General features: G+C 42.0%; 1 protein-coding gene across 1 annotated transcript in view; it reads left to right on the top strand.

Moving 5' to 3' along the window:
- LOC134679322 (uncharacterized) overlaps positions 1-16,362 on the top strand; it is a 76,425-nt gene extending 60,063 nt beyond the window's left edge. Inside the window, exons 4-16 of the mRNA XM_063538227.1 lie at positions 1,420-1,556; positions 2,451-2,644; positions 3,457-3,585; positions 6,482-6,602; positions 7,072-7,353; positions 8,410-8,596; positions 8,990-9,118; positions 9,274-9,514; positions 9,741-9,905; positions 11,152-11,348; positions 14,343-14,455; positions 15,708-15,794; positions 16,210-16,362. Coding sequence (XP_063394297.1) covers positions 1,420-1,556; positions 2,451-2,644; positions 3,457-3,585; positions 6,482-6,602; positions 7,072-7,353; positions 8,410-8,596; positions 8,990-9,118; positions 9,274-9,514; positions 9,741-9,905; positions 11,152-11,348; positions 14,343-14,455; positions 15,708-15,794; positions 16,210-16,362 — 2,135 coding nt within the window. The remainder of the gene's footprint in view (positions 1-1,419; positions 1,557-2,450; positions 2,645-3,456; positions 3,586-6,481; positions 6,603-7,071; positions 7,354-8,409; positions 8,597-8,989; positions 9,119-9,273; positions 9,515-9,740; positions 9,906-11,151; positions 11,349-14,342; positions 14,456-15,707; positions 15,795-16,209) is intronic.
- The last annotated feature ends 1,694 nt before the right edge of the window (positions 16,363-18,056 follow it).

The raw sequence follows: 18,056 nt of genomic DNA, 5'->3' as shown, positions 1-18,056 counted from the left end.
CTCAATTTTCGTAATATTCGCTGGTAATTCACACATTATGTAGTTTCTAGTTGAATATCTCGAAACAGAATAATAAAAATCTGACATATTGTTTTCTTAATAATTTATTTTTAAATGGCCTTTCTAGCGGCCAGTATCATAAACACATATACAACCTCGAAATACCTTAGGCTTATAAGTTTTCAGACGTCCCTCGTATTTAACTACCCTTATAAACAGAACGTAACTTGACCGTGACGTCATTGTGTAATGTTTCATGTAATTTCCATAGTGACAAATCGTTTTGAGAGTTGGAAAAAAGTTACTGATTTGTCAAATAGGTGCCTTACTGTTTGATTTGCTTCGGACCCTTATTACTCGTAGTCATTTTGTTCCGTAGCTTTTTTGCACGTGTCAAAAATACTATGATAGAAGAGGTGTATGTATGTATAGCAGCCTAAAAGGAATTACTTATTTGAGGTCTAGGGTGTAGACAACTTACTCAAAAATATGTCCCATAGTTCTTAAATAATTTGCTGGCATGAGAGCTATGGAACATATTTTTGAGATGATTTGTGCACCGATATTTTTACACTTGACTTGTAATTGTACAGTCACCTGCGGCAATATGTTACACAACGAAGGCCGCAAAAATATCTGACACGGTCTTATTCGTAGAGCCATTAGAGCGTATCACATATTTTTGTGGCCTTCGAAAAGTAACATATTATTGCAGGGCAGGTGACTGTACCTACGTAGCCTTCAAATATCGCCAAGTACAAAATCGTGGGCGTAATCCAACGTGTGGGTGGTGCACGCTTATATGTATAGGTATAAAGTCTTTATAAAGTTGTTGGGCGATCACGGTTCCGTATGTATTAGTATTGCATGATAAAATTCATAACATGCGAAGAAATTTATTGATAAAGCTAATGGTGATATTGTAAATAAATTATCTTTAGTATATTTTTTTTTTATATATTTTAAATAAATCATACAATATACTGGGTTCCGTGCTTCGTGTAAAACCGTAGGTCTATCTTCCAATTCTTCCGGTTTTCTGGTATGAGATCAGTCGCAATGCTATTGTGGCGCATCGGTTTCTACGGAAAGCATCACGTGATCGCCTGCTATGTCATAGAAAAGTAAGCTCGGAAGCATCGGACCGGACACGGCCCGGTCTAACGTGAGTCATCCTTTACTAGGCGTCATCTGACTAAGTAACTACAACGTAGCTGTACCTACGCTTTTTGACATATTATTTCCATGTAACAGATCTGTAATAACGATCAGTAAGTAAGCTAAGCCAGACTTGGATAAAGCAGGGTTCTTCCGAGCTATATACGGAACCCTAAAAAAAAAGATGAGTAGGGTTGACACAGCAGCCCGTGCAATATAAATCGGAAAGTTTGTTTACAAAGTGTATCTATTTCCGATCAGGCGAAGAAAGTGACACGGGGGACGCAGAAGGTCGCCAATCGTCCGAGAACTCTCCTTCGAGGCAGCGACGGGGGGGCATTCTAAAAGGCGGGCGTCTCTGGAAGTCGCTCGACAACGACAAGGATATTATTGAACAGGTGATTTCCGCCCACTTTATTTAAAACATCAAAGAACCTAAACGTTCCCCTTATCTTACCTACTAGGCTTTAGGAGAGTTGAAACTAAATCTGATTTTGACATGATTTTAATTTCATCGGTATTATTATAATTTAAACCCTTTATAGGTGTCTCCAGTTTTCATTATGGGTGACATGACAGCTAACATCCCAGGAAAAGTCTTATGTTGTAGTTATGAACTGTATCAACTGAGATGACATTTCGCAAATACAATAGAAACTGAAGACCAACCATCTAGGCTAGCTGTGGTCTACGCTTTTTACGGCCAACCTACAGAACGCAGGCCAAGCATAACAACCGTTGGTATATTGATGAACAATCTAGAAATTAGAATTTATTGCGTGAATTGAATTATGGTGCACAAGTATTAGTCCGAGCAAGACGCCCACACGGATGACACCTAACTGATATGATTCCAATATCGCTTTAATGTCAGTGTACGTTCGAATTGCCCTGTATATTGCACTAATACGTTACTCATACAATATGAGTTATATTGCAGTTGCAAGCTAACTAGAAAATCCATATATCTCTTTTCTTAGAAATTATACAGATGTACATAGTTTTGCTGACTGTCTCAACTACAGAGAGAGGTGACCCCCCCATGCATAGATTGTATGCAGGGGGGTCACCTTTCTCTGCATCTGACATCCTACATAGTTGTCACAATTTTACTTGCTACCTATATTTTATCGATAGGTACAGGCACGAATAGCCAGACTCGATGACTATGTGCCACATAAATTACGTAAACAAAATGTTATTTGGGGAATAGGATTTTTTTAATGTTTAGACAGTTCTAGTATACAGCTATTCATTTTCAATAAGTTTCAATGTGTCGTGCATTTGAACAGAACGACGATCAGCGTTCAACTACAACGGCGAGCGACGAGGACGGGTCCTTCACGCCGCGCTCAGTGCGTTTCGTTGAGAGACCCAAGGAGCCAAGTGAAGACGACCCTTCACAAAGGAGTGAGATTACTGCTCGAACGTCCTTGTCTGATAGTGAAACCAACACACAAAAAGACCATTCAAATAATACACAGAGGTGAGGATTAATTGTATATGATTTACTTAGCTCTATTTATTTTAGTTATTGTAATAGGCTAGATGACATTTTTTTATTATTGGTACGTATCAGTCGATCAGGTTTGTTTTGAGGGTTAAATGGGATCCATTGCATTAAATCAAAACAAAAGTCTGCAATGAAAGTCAAAGTCTGACAATCGTTCTCTACTCGCGAAACGCTCCCAACAGCAAGCAATAATGTCTTCAATATTTCTTAGAAGCCGTCTTGAAGTCTTAAGTATGGAAAATAAGGAAATTGCGAATTTGTCCGTGAAATATTGCGTTTATGTCCAGGCATAGTACGATCTATCGACCACATACGGGCCAATATAATTTGAACCCAAGCAATCTGATTTGAAGTTCATATTAGATTTAACTTTCGGGAAATGTAACTTGTCTTCAAAGTTCAAACGAATCATCATAGCTGGATTAATTGGAATGTATTTGAATTTTATGGGAATACCTTGTAGATTGCTGTGGCCTGGAAAAGGGTTAAATAAAATTTAAGGAATCGAGTGGTTCCATTATTTTTAGGGTTCCGTATTTCCGTATTATATTTAAGACAGCTTTTATCAATAATTACTATCCGGTCAAAGTACCTATCTATGCACCTCGTTGGAACGCGACACCGAGCTAGCGCTTGAATGACGTCACGAGGCGAGGTGCACAGATATCGTGACACAGGTAGTATGATATATTCACATTATTTATTATATGCACTTTGCCACATCTTACATTCTCCGCCTTTACTTCTATAGGGAACATGTGCTATAAATACGCTTCTCTTCATAGACTTGAAACTCCGCTGATAGTTTCAACTCAAACACCGAAGCCCAACTCAGCCGTGCAGCAACTTTTCAATAGCAGTAGGCCACCGCCGCCCGCCATCGAGCCACAGTTGGTTACCTCGGAAACTCTAAGGTGAGAACTTTCTTTTACTCGCACCTCGCATCGATCTATTTGCGAAAGCTTTAATATGAGACAATAAGGTAAGGCTGAGTTATGTCTAACTTTCCGTTTGGTCATGTAACATTTTGCATGCAGTAAGATTGAGGATCGGATCGGATCGGGATTTTTCCAAATTTTCCAAACACTGTCCAGTGGTACGAAATGCAATGAAACATCGATAAATCTGTTATCGATAAGTCATAGGCACATTAATATTTAAAATATGTAACGTTTACTTGCTGACTGAGAAATTTCAATAACTAATACAAATCAATCACAAAGCGGTACCTAATTTCTTTATTACTTACATAATATATTTAGTATATAGGTACATAAAAAATAAAACGTAAACTGTAGTGTACAGTGCCAAAAGAATAGAAAGCTACCAATATATCTTCTTATATAATGTAATAAATATCTAAGTATAACAGACATGTCGATATATTTCATTTTGTCAATCACTTTATTTTGCCACAAAAACTTCTATGTCTGGTTATTATGAGCCAATCGAAATAAAATCTACAATGGTCGAGTTTCTTTCTCGAAGTTTTTATCTGTTTGGCTACATGGAAGCTGATTGATGCTTTGATGCTGATTCCGGATGCTGAGCCACAGCTGCTGACAGCTTCTTAAATATTGAGTTGAGTCCACGCCCCATTTTGACCCTTTCATTTGTATCAACTCTTCATAATAAGACTTACAAATTTTACAAATACTAACTAGTAGTTTTAAATAGGCAAACTTGCCGATAACAGGAGCACAAAGAGAGCTTTTTGCATGGCAGTCCAGCGTCACATTCTCACTAACTCGGTCCGTTTGATTTGATATTGGAGCATTCCATGAAATTGCCTACCGTTGTACCGTACAAACACAAATTTTCTGAAGATTGCTGGTTGCAGTATAATGGTTTAGCTGTGACAAAGGATAAATACAATGCTCAGAAATATAATAATCATCATCATCTTCCTCGCGTTATACCCGCATTTTGCCACGGCTCATGGAAGCGTGGGGTCCGCTTGACAAGTAATCCAAAGAATTGGTGTAGGAACTAGTTTTTACGAAAGTGACTGCCATCTGACTTTCCAACCCAGAGGGTAAACTAGGCTTTATTGGGAAAATTTGACGAATGCCGCTGTGGCCCGGTGGCCGAGTGGTTCAGGCACCTGCCGCGATAGCAGAGGACGCTGGTTCGATTCCAGCCTGGGGCACTGGACTCACTGGAGGCCTTGGTCACTTTTTCTTAGTATATGACATTTATTTCAGTTTATTGGGATTAGTCTGGTTTCCTCGCGATGTTTTCCTTCACCAAAAAGCGACTGGTAAATATCAAATTATATTTCGTACATAACTTCGGAAAATCTCATTGGTACGAGCGGGGGTTTGAACCCGCGACCTCCAGATTGAAACTGGCACGCTCTTACTGCTAGGCTACCAGCGCTCAATGCTCAGAAATGTATATTCCGTCGACTTAATTTTAATACGCTGAAAAAAGACACGAAGTATAGGTAATGCTAATACCCCATTCCCATTACCTACATTTACTGTCAGATGAACCAGACTGAGTAGACGAACAGAGTTAGATCGTCTGACTACGAGGTAAGGCTATTGAATAGTATTGAACACAGTTCATTCATGTAGGATTAAGAGATAACACCTCAAAACCACCGGCCGGACACAGCATCCTATTGTGGCTTAATATAGCAAGCAAATGCAATCTAGCTGTGGGCTATTCACGTATAGGATAAGCGGGTTGGACAGTCACCGGCAATAATATGTTACTCTTCGAAGGCCGCAAAAATATGTGGCTCGCTTTGAATAATTTTACGGTTTAGACTCACTTGTTTTTAGTCACTCGCGGGACATGTTTCGGAGAGCCTAGATCTCCTTTCTCAAGCACTAACAGTGCGAGCAGCGTTCAGGACGGCCGTGTATCGCGTGAGTACCGCGATACACGCGTAAAAACAAGTGAGTCTAAACCGTAAAATTATTCAATGTTAGTATGTCTCACAACAGCTTAAATTCGATGTGGCTCGCTCTTATCGCTCTACAAATATGACCGTGTCAGATATTTTTACGACCTTCGTTGTGTAATATACCTATTATTGCAGTTAACTGTACTTGTAGGAACCTAGGAACTGCAACTACGAGTAAGCATGTCACTGGTTTCGCATCCTAGTCTATGGAACTGATTCTATTGGCTCCCTAGCTTTATATCCGCTCTGAGAATTCTAGCCAATCACTTACTTAACATGTAGTTATGAAGCAGACTTGTATGTGCAGAACGCACCTTAATTTAATTGCATGAAATCAATGAAACGTGTAATATTCAGTCGATATTTTATTCATTTAGGTGGATGCTACACAAGCTGTTCGATATTAAAATTGAGTTAGTGTTTCCGTATCAAATTGAACGTGCATCGGTTGATCTACGTGTATTTTTTCATAATAAGTTATTATTCATTTGTAATATCATAGCGGAATTGGTAATTAAGTCCTGAAAGTAAAAAGCCGTATTAGTTTTGCATTGCTTCATACATGTAAATGGTAATAATCGAGTTGATGTAAATCGTATGTTACCAACACGTTACCAAGTAAGTTTTTTAGTAGGTAGGTATTGTCTGTTTATTTGCTAATTCTTTTTTCTTTTGCACCCATACATCATTAAAGTATCTCTTATGTAAAACTGGATAACCTTGTAGATTATCTACAAGGTTAAATTTAATTGCTACGCGCTACGACGTAGCACCTCGTAGTGGAACTGCGTCTAAGAAATCTATACTTCGGTATCGCAATCTCATTCATTCACGCGTAACTTCTCGTATTTAGTGTTAATTTCATGTTACAAATGAGAATGATTGTATGATCTCAGAGCTTGGGACGCCGGCGTCAGGCCTAAGCCAGAGGAAGCGGCCGTGCGTCGGGTAGCCGAGAGGAATGCCCTGCGGTGCTCCCTACTGCGAAGCGAAGCGCGGAAGAAACAACAGCCCAAGGTATTTATCCAACTGACAAGGACACTTCTACGAAGCAGAAACAAAATCAAGAAACATTGTCTGTAACGAATCCAATAATTTCACTGGAAAAGGATAAGAACTCGAAAGGTTTACCAAGGTTCGATAAACATAACAAAGCCATTACGTTAAATTACATTAAAGACAGATCTGTTTGTAGAGAAATATTTTTCAGTCACCCATCGGGGCATGAGTTAAGTATTCTATTTCTGTGCAATCTCCGAAATATCTTGGCTATTGGAGATGATTTTAGAAACCCTAACGCGACAAGTAAAAGCCATTGAACAATATAAGAACACATATAACGGCATCTCTAGCTTCGCGTCTTTATATTTTTTATATTATGAGACTTCTTTATATACGTAGTTTCAGTATATCATCCGTTGTTTACAAATTGAATTAACCCCACTTCATATATAGCAAATTGTCGAACTATTTCACGTTATTGCAGCAAGAGACAACCTCACTGGCCGAGCGAATAAGACTCCTCACATGCGACGTGGAGGACGAGGGCGAGGAGCAGCGGGCGCCGCCGGCCGGCGCCGCGGCCGACAAGTACTGCAGCGGCAGCGACAAATCCAGCGACAAGTCGTACAACAGCGTCGACCGGAACAACGAGAAGGCGTTCGGCAGCGCCTCGTCCAGCTCCTCGAGCTCCACACTGTCGGTGACGCCCGCTTCCGCCCGACAACTACCCCCCGACTTGGGCGATGTTCATCAGGAACCACAAAGGGTAACCACCTCTCAGTCACTCTCCTCCCTTTTTAGGGTTCCGTACCCAAAGGGTAAAACGGGACCCTATTACTAAGACTCTGCTGTCCGTCCGTCCGTCCGGCCGTCCGTCTGTCACCAGGCTGTATCTCACGAACCGTGATAGCTAGACAGTTAAATTTTCACAGATGAAAGTGGGGCTCCCATACAACAAACGTGATTTTTGACCGAAGTTAAGCAACGTCGGGCGGGGTCAGTACTTGGATGACCTTTTTTTTGCATCATGGTACGGAACCCTTCGTGCGCGAGTCCGACTCGCACTTGCCCGGTTTTTTTCCCCTGTACATTTGGTGATAGATAAGTCTGCCTCTTGCACTACGGCGTACCTGCTACTGAGCGATCAATCAACGTTTTATTTAAAACAGTCAATTCATTAATGCTGAATGATATAATCAAAATTGTAATGTTTTAATTATAGCAAGCCTGAAATTAACATCGGTCGCGGTTAATTACTATTCAATGCGGTCAAACTACCAATTTTTTTTATAATCCATTAGCCTATACTTAATACGCTGTACTTTATATTAGCAAACTATTTCCAATTTCTGAAATGATTCTTCGTCAGGATATACAAACTCCAGAAGACAAATTTATGCTTCCAATTTCACTTTGTATTTATGTGCGGTAGCTGTCACACTACATTTGATTATTCAGTTATCAAATCCTATGGCGCGGTACAGCGCCATCTTTTTCAGCTGTGTAACTACGATATATAGCTACGATATATTTATTATTATTGCGAGCCTATTGTGTCCCACTGTTGGGCAAAGGCCTCCGCCGTCTTCTTCCATTCCTCCCGATTTTGAGCTGCATCTGGCCAGTCTCCCAAAAAGGAGTCTAAGTTATCCCGCCATCGCCGACGAGGTCTGCCGGATCTCCGGTTCGACTCATGGGGCACCCACTCCGTGGTTATCTTGGCGGCATGCGGCAGACATGACCAGCCCTTTATTTACACATCTTATACTTATCTTATACTATAGCAGTGTTCTTCCTTTCCCACAATTTTCTGTTTGCACAGCCAAGACCGGAGCCTCGGAGACAGTTCCTGTCGACGCTAGCGCCGCTGACGGCGTGCGTGGGCAGCGCGGCGCACCACGAGGGCTTCTATTACGTGCCGCCCGGCGAGCGCACCTCCGCCTCCACCAACATCGACCTGCAGGAGCACAGCGACGCGCCGGCGCCCGACGTCGTCGCCGGGACCCCGGGTACCACTATTTTGTCACTCTTTATGCAAAAACCTACATGTAACTGATTTTTATTTCCTCCCATAAGCTTTTCAAAGCAATACAAGCTGAGCTAACTAAATTATTCACCTCATATAATATGGAGCGCGAACACCGCGTAGGGGGCACCACCACAATCCATGACAAACTGAGGGTGCCTTTTGGTATCTACAAAATATCACTCCGGCAAATCTACCGCGAAATAAGAAAATTAAAATTTCGATATCTAGCCTTTTTTTATCACTCTTGCATATTCGAGAGATAAATAAACAGATAACTATATTTCGATATTCGCGTACGAGACATAACTGTCGCGGGTATATCTTTATGAGACGTCTTAGTGATTTGAGGTAACTTGTACCTAATGATCGTTAGGTGCGGGCGACGGCGACGACGGTCTGGCAGCGTTCGCGCGCGCAGCCGGGCCGCGGACCGAGCGGCTGCGGCAGCGCTACAGCCACGAGTCGCAGCCGGCGAGCAGCGACGATGAACACGACGACTACGGTACGCATATCATACGTTTGTTAGGTTACAGTGACAGCAACTACCATATAATTAATAGTATTTTGAAGGTATAATATAGGTATACTCGTAGAACAGTTAGTATAAGCAAGTATAAGTATCCTACGTTGTGTCAAGATCCCTTTTGCTGGCGGCAGGGTTCCACCGTCGGCCGGCGGTCCGCGGCATCGCCATCAAGCAGCAACTGGGAGCGTCTGAAGACATCTTGCAGCAGATGCAGAACGACCTGCAGCCGTCGCCCGGCGCCGCGCCCGCCTCCTCCATCCCCGCGCCCGCGCACGCCTGCCAGCGCGCCAACTCCAATTACTCCTGGCCGTACTACTCCGAGGCTAACCTCAACTCGAGGCCTCAGAGCAGAGCCAGTGCCACATCCAATTGGTAAGCGATTCACCTTAGAACAGTGGTTCTTCCGAAAGGCTAAGAGTGGTCCGAGATCGTTTCAAAATGTCCTATAGCCATCGCTGTCATTTACGGATGTTGGAAATGTACTAATACATGGAAATGTGAGTTAAAAAATAGCGTTTATATTATACTAGACAAAAGTACTACCCAAAAGTGCGTTCGAATTTTATGCTTAGATTCTTACTTTAACATTTGTTATCAGGTCACAGAAGTCGTCCGAGTATGTGTCGGGCCGACAATGCGGCAGCACGCCGGTGCCGCACGGCGACGCATGCTACGCGCCGGCGGCGGGCGCCGCGTACGCGCACTACCAGCACCGCCCGCAGGACGCCGTCTATAAGAACTGCTCGCTCTACGCCAACGTCGGGTACGTTCCGTACAGTAGTCCGAGTATGTGTCGGGCCGACAATGCGGTAGCACGCCGGTGCCGCACGGCAACGCGTGCTGGGCGCTGCGTACGCGCACTACCAGCACCGCCCGCAGGACGCCATCTACAAGGACTGCTCGCTCTACGCCAACGTCGGGTACGTTCCGTACAGTAGTCCGAGTATGTGTCGGGCCGACAATGCGGTAGCACGCCGGTGCCGCACGGCAACGCGTGCTGGGCGCTGCGTACGCGCACTACCAGCACCGCCCGCAGGACGCCGTCTACAAGGACTGCTCGCTCTACGCCAACGTCGGGTACGTTCCGTACAGCAATCCGAGTACGAGCCGATTTAGATTACGCGCGAACTCGCATGCGATTCTAGTTGCGGACTGTTGGTTACGTCCAATTCAACTAGCCGATCAAAACCCGCAATGTAATGAAACTAATGAAACTCGCATGCCATTCTCGTACCGTCTAAATTTAATGAGCTCTAAGTGTCGGGCAGACAGTGCGGCAGCCGGCAGCAGTAACACCGCACACAGGACGCCAGATACAAGAACTGGGGGCCGATTTTTGAATTTCGACCACTCGATTTCGTGTATTTCGGTAAATAATATCTCCACTACTAGGCTTTTAAATTCTACTAATAGAATTGAAATCGAGTGGTCAATACCAATAGATTCCAAATTTCGATCTCTCGTATTTCAAAAATTGGCATTTCGCCTATTTCCACCGATTTTCGAGTGACGAAATCGAGCGATCGAATTTCATAAATCGGCACCCTGTTCGCTCTACGCCAACATCGGGTACGTTACTATTCACAAACACCGTGCTTCTGCGATATTGATCCGCAGTTTTATGATTTTATCTCACGTTCACCAAATTTTGCTCACCTCAATTTTGTTATTGTAGACTATTATTTATAGGTAAATAAATAACTTTTTAACTACATACCTAGTTAGACAACGCAAACGGCACTGACAACATTAGAATTACGAAAAATGAATCGTCGGATCGTCTAAATTGTTACAGTCCATTCTGGGATTCTTGAAAAAATGTCATACAATAGGGAAAATCTTGAATATTAGAAGACTACGTTATGGTCATGGTGCTGTTTACAATTTTTGCTGTTGTTGTGTGTGATTTTTGTTGTTTTGTGGTTGTGTGTACTGTCTGTACACTATGTGCCGTGCCGGACGTTAGTTCTGCTTAATTGTGACCAAAGTGTATTTCCTCGGTTATCCAGGTGTTCGGACAGCAGCCAAGAGCTGTACAGCTCGCAGACGAGCTCGGAGCAGACGTCGCCGGTGCGCGCGGCGCGCTTCCGCCGGCCGGAGTCTCCGCCCCCCATCCGCAACCACCACCAGCTGCTCTACGTGCCCTACAGCAGCCACTACCATTACCAGCACCACGACTACACGGCGCACTGGACCGCCAACGACTGTGAGTTTATGTTATACTTAATACTAGTTCCACTAGGAAACACTAAGGGCCAGTTGCACCAACCACATTTGACAGACTGATCAACGTCAGCCGGCGCGCCCCAGCGTGCCACTATGTAACTTTCCATACATAAAAATTTTGCAAACTCTTTAACGATACGAACAGTTTGGTGCAACCGACCCTAAGTCAGAATAATTTCCCCAAATAGGACGGCGTTGTATCCGTGGTCTCGTGGTTGTGGTCTTCTCCGAGACCACGGGGACAACGCCGTCCTCGAAACGTCGGAGGTAAATCTTAAAACTTAAATATGTACGTGATTAAGTCCCGTTGTGCAATTTAATAATGTTCAATAATATTGAAAGTATAAGTATAATATTTTTTCAACTAATACCTATACTAGTAAACGAGAGATCCGTTAAGGGACAGCTTTTAAATCACTTGTAAAACAAGCGGAAGTTCCTTCGTACACAGAGATAAAAAGAGACTTCGTTATTTTTCAAGATTCCGTGCAATAGCGTCTGATTTGGATCACGCTGCTAAAGTAAGGACGCTAAACACGAAGAATTTCGTACATTGACCCGACTTTTCCTATCTCTATCGCACTTGCAGAATTATATGACTGTCCCGCCGATGATGCGGCTGTCAACGCCACAGAGCGAGTGGGACAGCAACATGCGCTATGCGCGTGCAATAAAGATACAAAATATAGGGACAATGTCCGTATTTCCTCGTGATTAGAGTCCTTTTCACTTCTACTTCGTACCTACGCGATACGTACGAACAGCGGGCTAACTGTGCGTACGCTAGATCTAAATGCACATTAGGTGGACCCTAAAAGTAGATGAGTGTGTTAATATAGGACAAGTGCGAGTCGGACTCGCCCACCGAGGGTTCCGTACTTTTTAGTATTTGTTGTTATAGCGGCAACAGAAATACATCATCTGTGAAAATTTCAACTGTCTATAGTTCGTTTTTTACAATTAGAAATAAGGTAAACAATCTTGATGTGTCATTTAATTGAATAACACATTTTAAAAATAAATTACGGCTAATATGTAACAATTATGAATCAATATTATGAATCTAATACGATCATTTATATTCTTCTGCTTTCATAAGGGCTACAAATATAATGACCACCAAAAAATACTTTGGTACCCTAAATAAAAAAATAATGCTTACCAAAAAAAATTACTGAACACCAAAAAAATAAGGCCTAAAAAAACAAAAGTACCACCGTTTTAATTACGACTGCCCTGCAAATTGTATTCAAATACCAAATATATTGAATGACCACCAAAAATCATTAATGATCACCAAATCTTGAAGACCAAATTAATGCGATATGTTCACCTAAATAAACCACTATGATTACCAAAAAAAGTAAACTGATGCCAAAATTACCGCTTGCCCCTCCCGCTCAACCCTCCGTACCCCGCACCGCATACCTACCTAACCTAACCTACTTTTCTAGTAGCATTTCGTTATGCTTCTAGAAAAGTAAGTAAGTAGTAAGTTAGGTTAGCACTGCGACCCTTACAGAAACGAAATGCTACTATAAAAGTGGCTTAGGTTAGGTTAGAACTGCGATCCTCACAGAACCGAAATGCTACTAGAAAAGTGGATTAGGTTAGGTTTCAACTGCTACTAGGGTTTGCAATCCGGATCCGAAATGTATGAAATTATCCGGATCTGGATCCGTATCCGCGGATCTTCCCATACATTTCGGATCCGTCGTGCAAACCCTAACTGCTACCCATACAGAAACGAAATACTACTAGAAAAGTGGGTTAGGTTAGGTTTGAACTGCGACCCATACAGAAACGAAATGCTACTAGAAAAGAGGGTTAGGTTAGGTTTGAAGTCGACCCATACAGAAAATAACTGCTACTAGAAAAGTAGGTTAGGTTTGAACTGCGACCCTTACAGAAAAGAAATGCTACTAGAAAATTGGGTTAGGTTAGGTTTGAACTGCAACCCTTACAGAAAGAAATGGTACTAGAAAGTGGGTTAGGTTAGGTTTGAACTGCGACCCATACAATAACGAAATGCTACTAGAAAAGTGGGTTAGGTTAGGTTTGAACTGCGACCCTTGCAGAAACGTAATGCTACTAGAAAAGTGGGTTAGATTAGATTAGAACTGCGACTGTTACAGAAATAAAGCTTCTAGAAAAAGGTGACGAAGTGGATTAATTAATTTAATAGTATTATATTAAATATTTGCACATTTTTGATAAAAAAATTTTGATAAAAATGTGGTTACAATTTTGGTGGTCATTTACTATTTTTGGGTTTACAATGATTATTTTGGAGTAATTTGCTTTAATAGGATAGCAAGAATTAAAAATTTGGTTATAATTTTACATTAAAATGGAGTTCTAATTTTGGTGGTCATTTACTATTTTTGGGTTTACAATGATTATTTTTGTGTCATTTTATTTAATAGGATAGCAAGATGTAATAAATTTGGTTATCATTTCACATTAAAATGGGGTTTGAAATTTGGTAATCATTTACTATTTTTGGGTTAATAATGATTAGTTTGGTGTCATTTCCTTTAAAAGGATAGTAAAACGACATAAAATTGGTAATCATTTCACATTAAAATGGTGTTATAATTTTGGTGATCATTCATTATTTTAGGGTGGTAAAATATATTTTTTTGGTATTATATTTTACTAAATCTGGTGATCAGTTAAATAGCAGCCTTTCATAAGTAATAGTTTTTGATTTTTAAAAATCATTTTCAATTAAAAGACATGTCAAGATCGCTTACCTTCTTGCAAGTTCTTTCTAATGCTAAAAAAAATGAACTATATCTATCACGGTTCGTGAGATATAGACGGACAGACGGACGGACGAACGGACAGCGGAGTCAAAGTAATATGTTCCCGATTTACCCTTTGGGTACGGAACCCTAAAAAGAGTTTGTAGTAAACTGTTTCGTCGTCAATTGTTTATGGGTGTATAATGAACGGTTGGACGGTTGTTCAGACACGCGCATGCACTCGTACTACCAGCAGCAGGGCCGCGGCGGCGCGAGCACGCCGCAGCCGACGCCGGCGCAGCCACAGCGCGCGCAGTACACGCACGCCCTGCAACTGCAGGTATACTTGAGCTGACGGTCCATTTCCAACCGCAGCTGCACTACTGCCGGCCTAGCCAAGGTTACAATCGCTATCGCTTCGACAACGAAAAGCATTATGTCTCTCTATCACTCTTCCATATTAGTGCGACAGTGACAGTTGCGTTTCGACCGCTACGGAGCGTAAGCGATCGGCATCTTGGCTACGCGGCCTGTTCATTTTACTATGGAAATTGACAGTAACAGCGACGCGTTCAGTACCCAGTAGCGCAGCTGCGGTTAGAAATGGAATGTTACCCTTATAGTAAATATGGGTATCATACATTTAAAGTCAAAAATATTTTTTGTACGAGCGAGCGCGAAGTGTCCCCCATTTCAGCTTGGACAATAATGTTTGTCTGTCTTCCTCCTTCACATGCTCGTATTTCTCAATCAATTAATTGTCGTGAAATTTCGTGAGTAGGTTCGATAATTAGGTATATGGATTTATTGTCAATTTTGTGTTAAGTAATCTCCAAAATAGCTCAGCCATACATTTATTTAAAGTCGCGCCACGGTTTAAATAATAGTACTAGGTACAGAAGACTCGGTCTCTAACAAAACGCGTCTGTTACGATCAGGCCGCGTAGCCAAGATGCCGATCGCTTACGCTCCGTAGCGATCGAAACGCAACTGTCACTGTCGCACTAATATGGAAGTGTGATAGAGAGACATAATGGTTTTCGTTGTCGAAGCGATAGCGATTGTAACCTTGGCTAGGCCGGCTGCACAGATATGGCCGCTAAGTGGCGAAAGCGCCACGTGCGGTTTATGGCTTTCCCCAAAATTGGGGTGGAACGGATGTACTTTTAGCTACCTGTAGCAAAGCGAAGAAATCGCAGAGTGAGTCACGCCTAGTTGTGCAAAGACAGACCCGCGTGCTCTATAGCAGCACCAGAGTCAGCCAGAGTCACCAGAGTCTTACAGAGTCACCAGCTTAATTTGAAACTCTTTACGTGGATTAAACAAATATCATGAAATGTTAGAAAGTTATTTTCCAACCATAAAAAGTGTATGCTGTGACTCTAAAATGAACCAAAGTTTCTAGACATTGGAAAGGTTGACAGGGTTGTTTTTGAATATGACTAACATAAAACTAGTTCTGGTCGTATATTCTAACATAGACTTTCGCTTCGCAATGGTCAATTATAGGCTAAAATTAAACAAATTTCTAGTTAAATTGTTAGTTACAACGGTGTGCTTTCGGTGTATTGACCAGGTTTTATGTTTCGCAGACCCTAATCCCAGCCCCGGCGCGATACAGGCCGGTCCCGGCGCCGCAGCCCGGAGGCGGTAAACAGATGATATGCTACTCGGAAAAGGTATGACAACATAACGTAAAGTACATTTAGTCGGGTGACAAGCTAAAGTCACTAAGTACTATCAAAAAATTAAAGTAACAATGCACTTTATTACACTTGTAACACGGATTATTGTCCAATAATTTCAATGGTGTTAGTTAGTGACTTTTGCTTGTCACCCGACGATTTGGTTTGTGATTGACCGCCTACTTTTATGAGGCCTGATTGGGGACTGACATAATTATTAAACGTATTAAAGTCGATGTTTGCTCGACATGTTTCTCTTCGTAACGACGAACATGTTCAATAGTACATATAAAGAAATTATTACAACGGTCATTCTAATTAATTTTGGTATGATTATTCCCTGTCTGACGAGATAGGATAACAATAAGAAATAGTTGATGTACCCTGCTAACCGTGGCCCATTCCCCAGGTGGCAGCACCGCTGTACCAGCAAGCGCCGGGCTCGCCGTCGCGGGCCGCGCGCGGCGCCCCGGAGGGCGCACCAGCGGGCCCGGCCGCGGCCGCCGCCACCTCGCCCATGGCGCCGCCCTCTAACCCGGTCTACTACGCCATGAATGTCTGACGGGGGGACTAGGCGAGTACCTACTATGTCCCCATAGGATAATGCCATAGCGCAACCAGGCTTGAGCGTAATATTGATATGTAGTCGGCGCATTCAGTATGGGTGTTTGACTTTAAAACGTATATATATAAACGTGTAGTATAAAGGAAGGAAAAGTTTGGGTTTTATTCTGGATATATGTTTCTTCCAATTAAGGTGAGAGTCAAGTAATTTCTAATAGGGTGCGTTTTGATTCATTCTATTGTGACCATTTAAGGCCAGCTGAAATGTGAAATGCATTGCGTCTCACTCTCTCACTAAGTAAAATGTGAGACGCAAATACACATTGGACAAAGAAATTAAACAGGTGATATAACACCCTAAGGAATTTTAGATTTCAATATTTATATTTTTTATGTCGGTAACCTAATTTAATATTTATACTAACTGTAGTTAGTACTTAGGATATAATAAGTAGGTATGTGTAATATTTGATTATTGATTTTCAGGTGAAAATCGTGGTAGGCCCTACAGGCGAAGTCCGAATCAGCGTCCAGCCGCCGACAACTTCAGCCGAATCTGCCAACAATGTTCCCTGCAGCACGGAATGACCGTGAAAGGCCGTGCTCCACACTCTGAGAGTAGCTCGGTCCGTGGCCCCCGACCGGCCCCGGTACTCTTACTTCTGATACTCTTTACAGTGTAAAATACATACTAATATTTGACACCAACTGACGACTTGGAAAATTTATTCCAGAAACAACAAAAAAATCTAAATTTTGGTAAAATAGAACCAACGAACACGTACAAATTCTCACTACTAACTCAACACGGTATTTCTTCAACAATGTCTGTTAATTATGAAATATGTTAATTAGATAAGCATCGATCGTTCACAAGACCGACAATAATTTTTAGACTTATGATTGTTTTTATAGCTCCATACATAACGGACACTGCCACTAGTCATCCAAAACAATGACACACGTCGAATGCTGGAAACAGTTTACAGCGTTCAATATAAGTAGCTGGATTGGATATCCACTGATCGATCCAAATTAAGATCGGCGCTATATTTTTGCTCTAGGATCTGGGGTCTCCATTAACCGATCCAAACGAGCGCGGCCGTCCACACCGACTAAGCATTTTAACCTTTTAACCGCCAGCAATTTTTGATCGAGCATGCTCGTGTCGCCACCGACAGTAATTGTACCACGCAGAGTAAGGTTGGCATAGTTACGGGAGTTATAAATGTGCCGTAAAAACCAAATCAGATCTTTGTCTTATTTATCAGACTGTGGCGAAATGAGCTGGATATGTAATGTCTTATATATCAGTCTCTGGCGGTTAAATTTAAATGGTTAATCAGTTAATCACGCTGGACCACGTCAGTGGATTTGATATGTTCGGTACAGCCTAATAAAATATGCCTATTTTCGTCAATCAATAACGATAATACGTGTAGTGCTATTCCTTGATGTTCTAATAAACTTGCTAAATGTCATGTAGATGAAGGACGAAGGTGTAGGCAAAAGTGTATATGGGCCTCCAATGTATACTCTTACTGCGGTTCCCACATTTTTTACAGTTAGATCGGAATCTTACTTCGTGCGCAATAATGGTGAATGCAGTACTTACACCCTCATAATAGTCGACAAATTAGGTAAATAAACATTAGTCTTTATTAGGGAAGGCAATAACCGGCCAAACTTCAT

The sequence above is a fragment of the Cydia fagiglandana genome, chromosome Z (assembly GCF_963556715.1).
Source record: "Cydia fagiglandana chromosome Z, ilCydFagi1.1, whole genome shotgun sequence".
Taxonomy (NCBI): Eukaryota; Metazoa; Arthropoda; class Insecta; order Lepidoptera; family Tortricidae; genus Cydia; species Cydia fagiglandana.
This window is presented reverse-complemented; position numbering and strand designations above follow the sequence as displayed.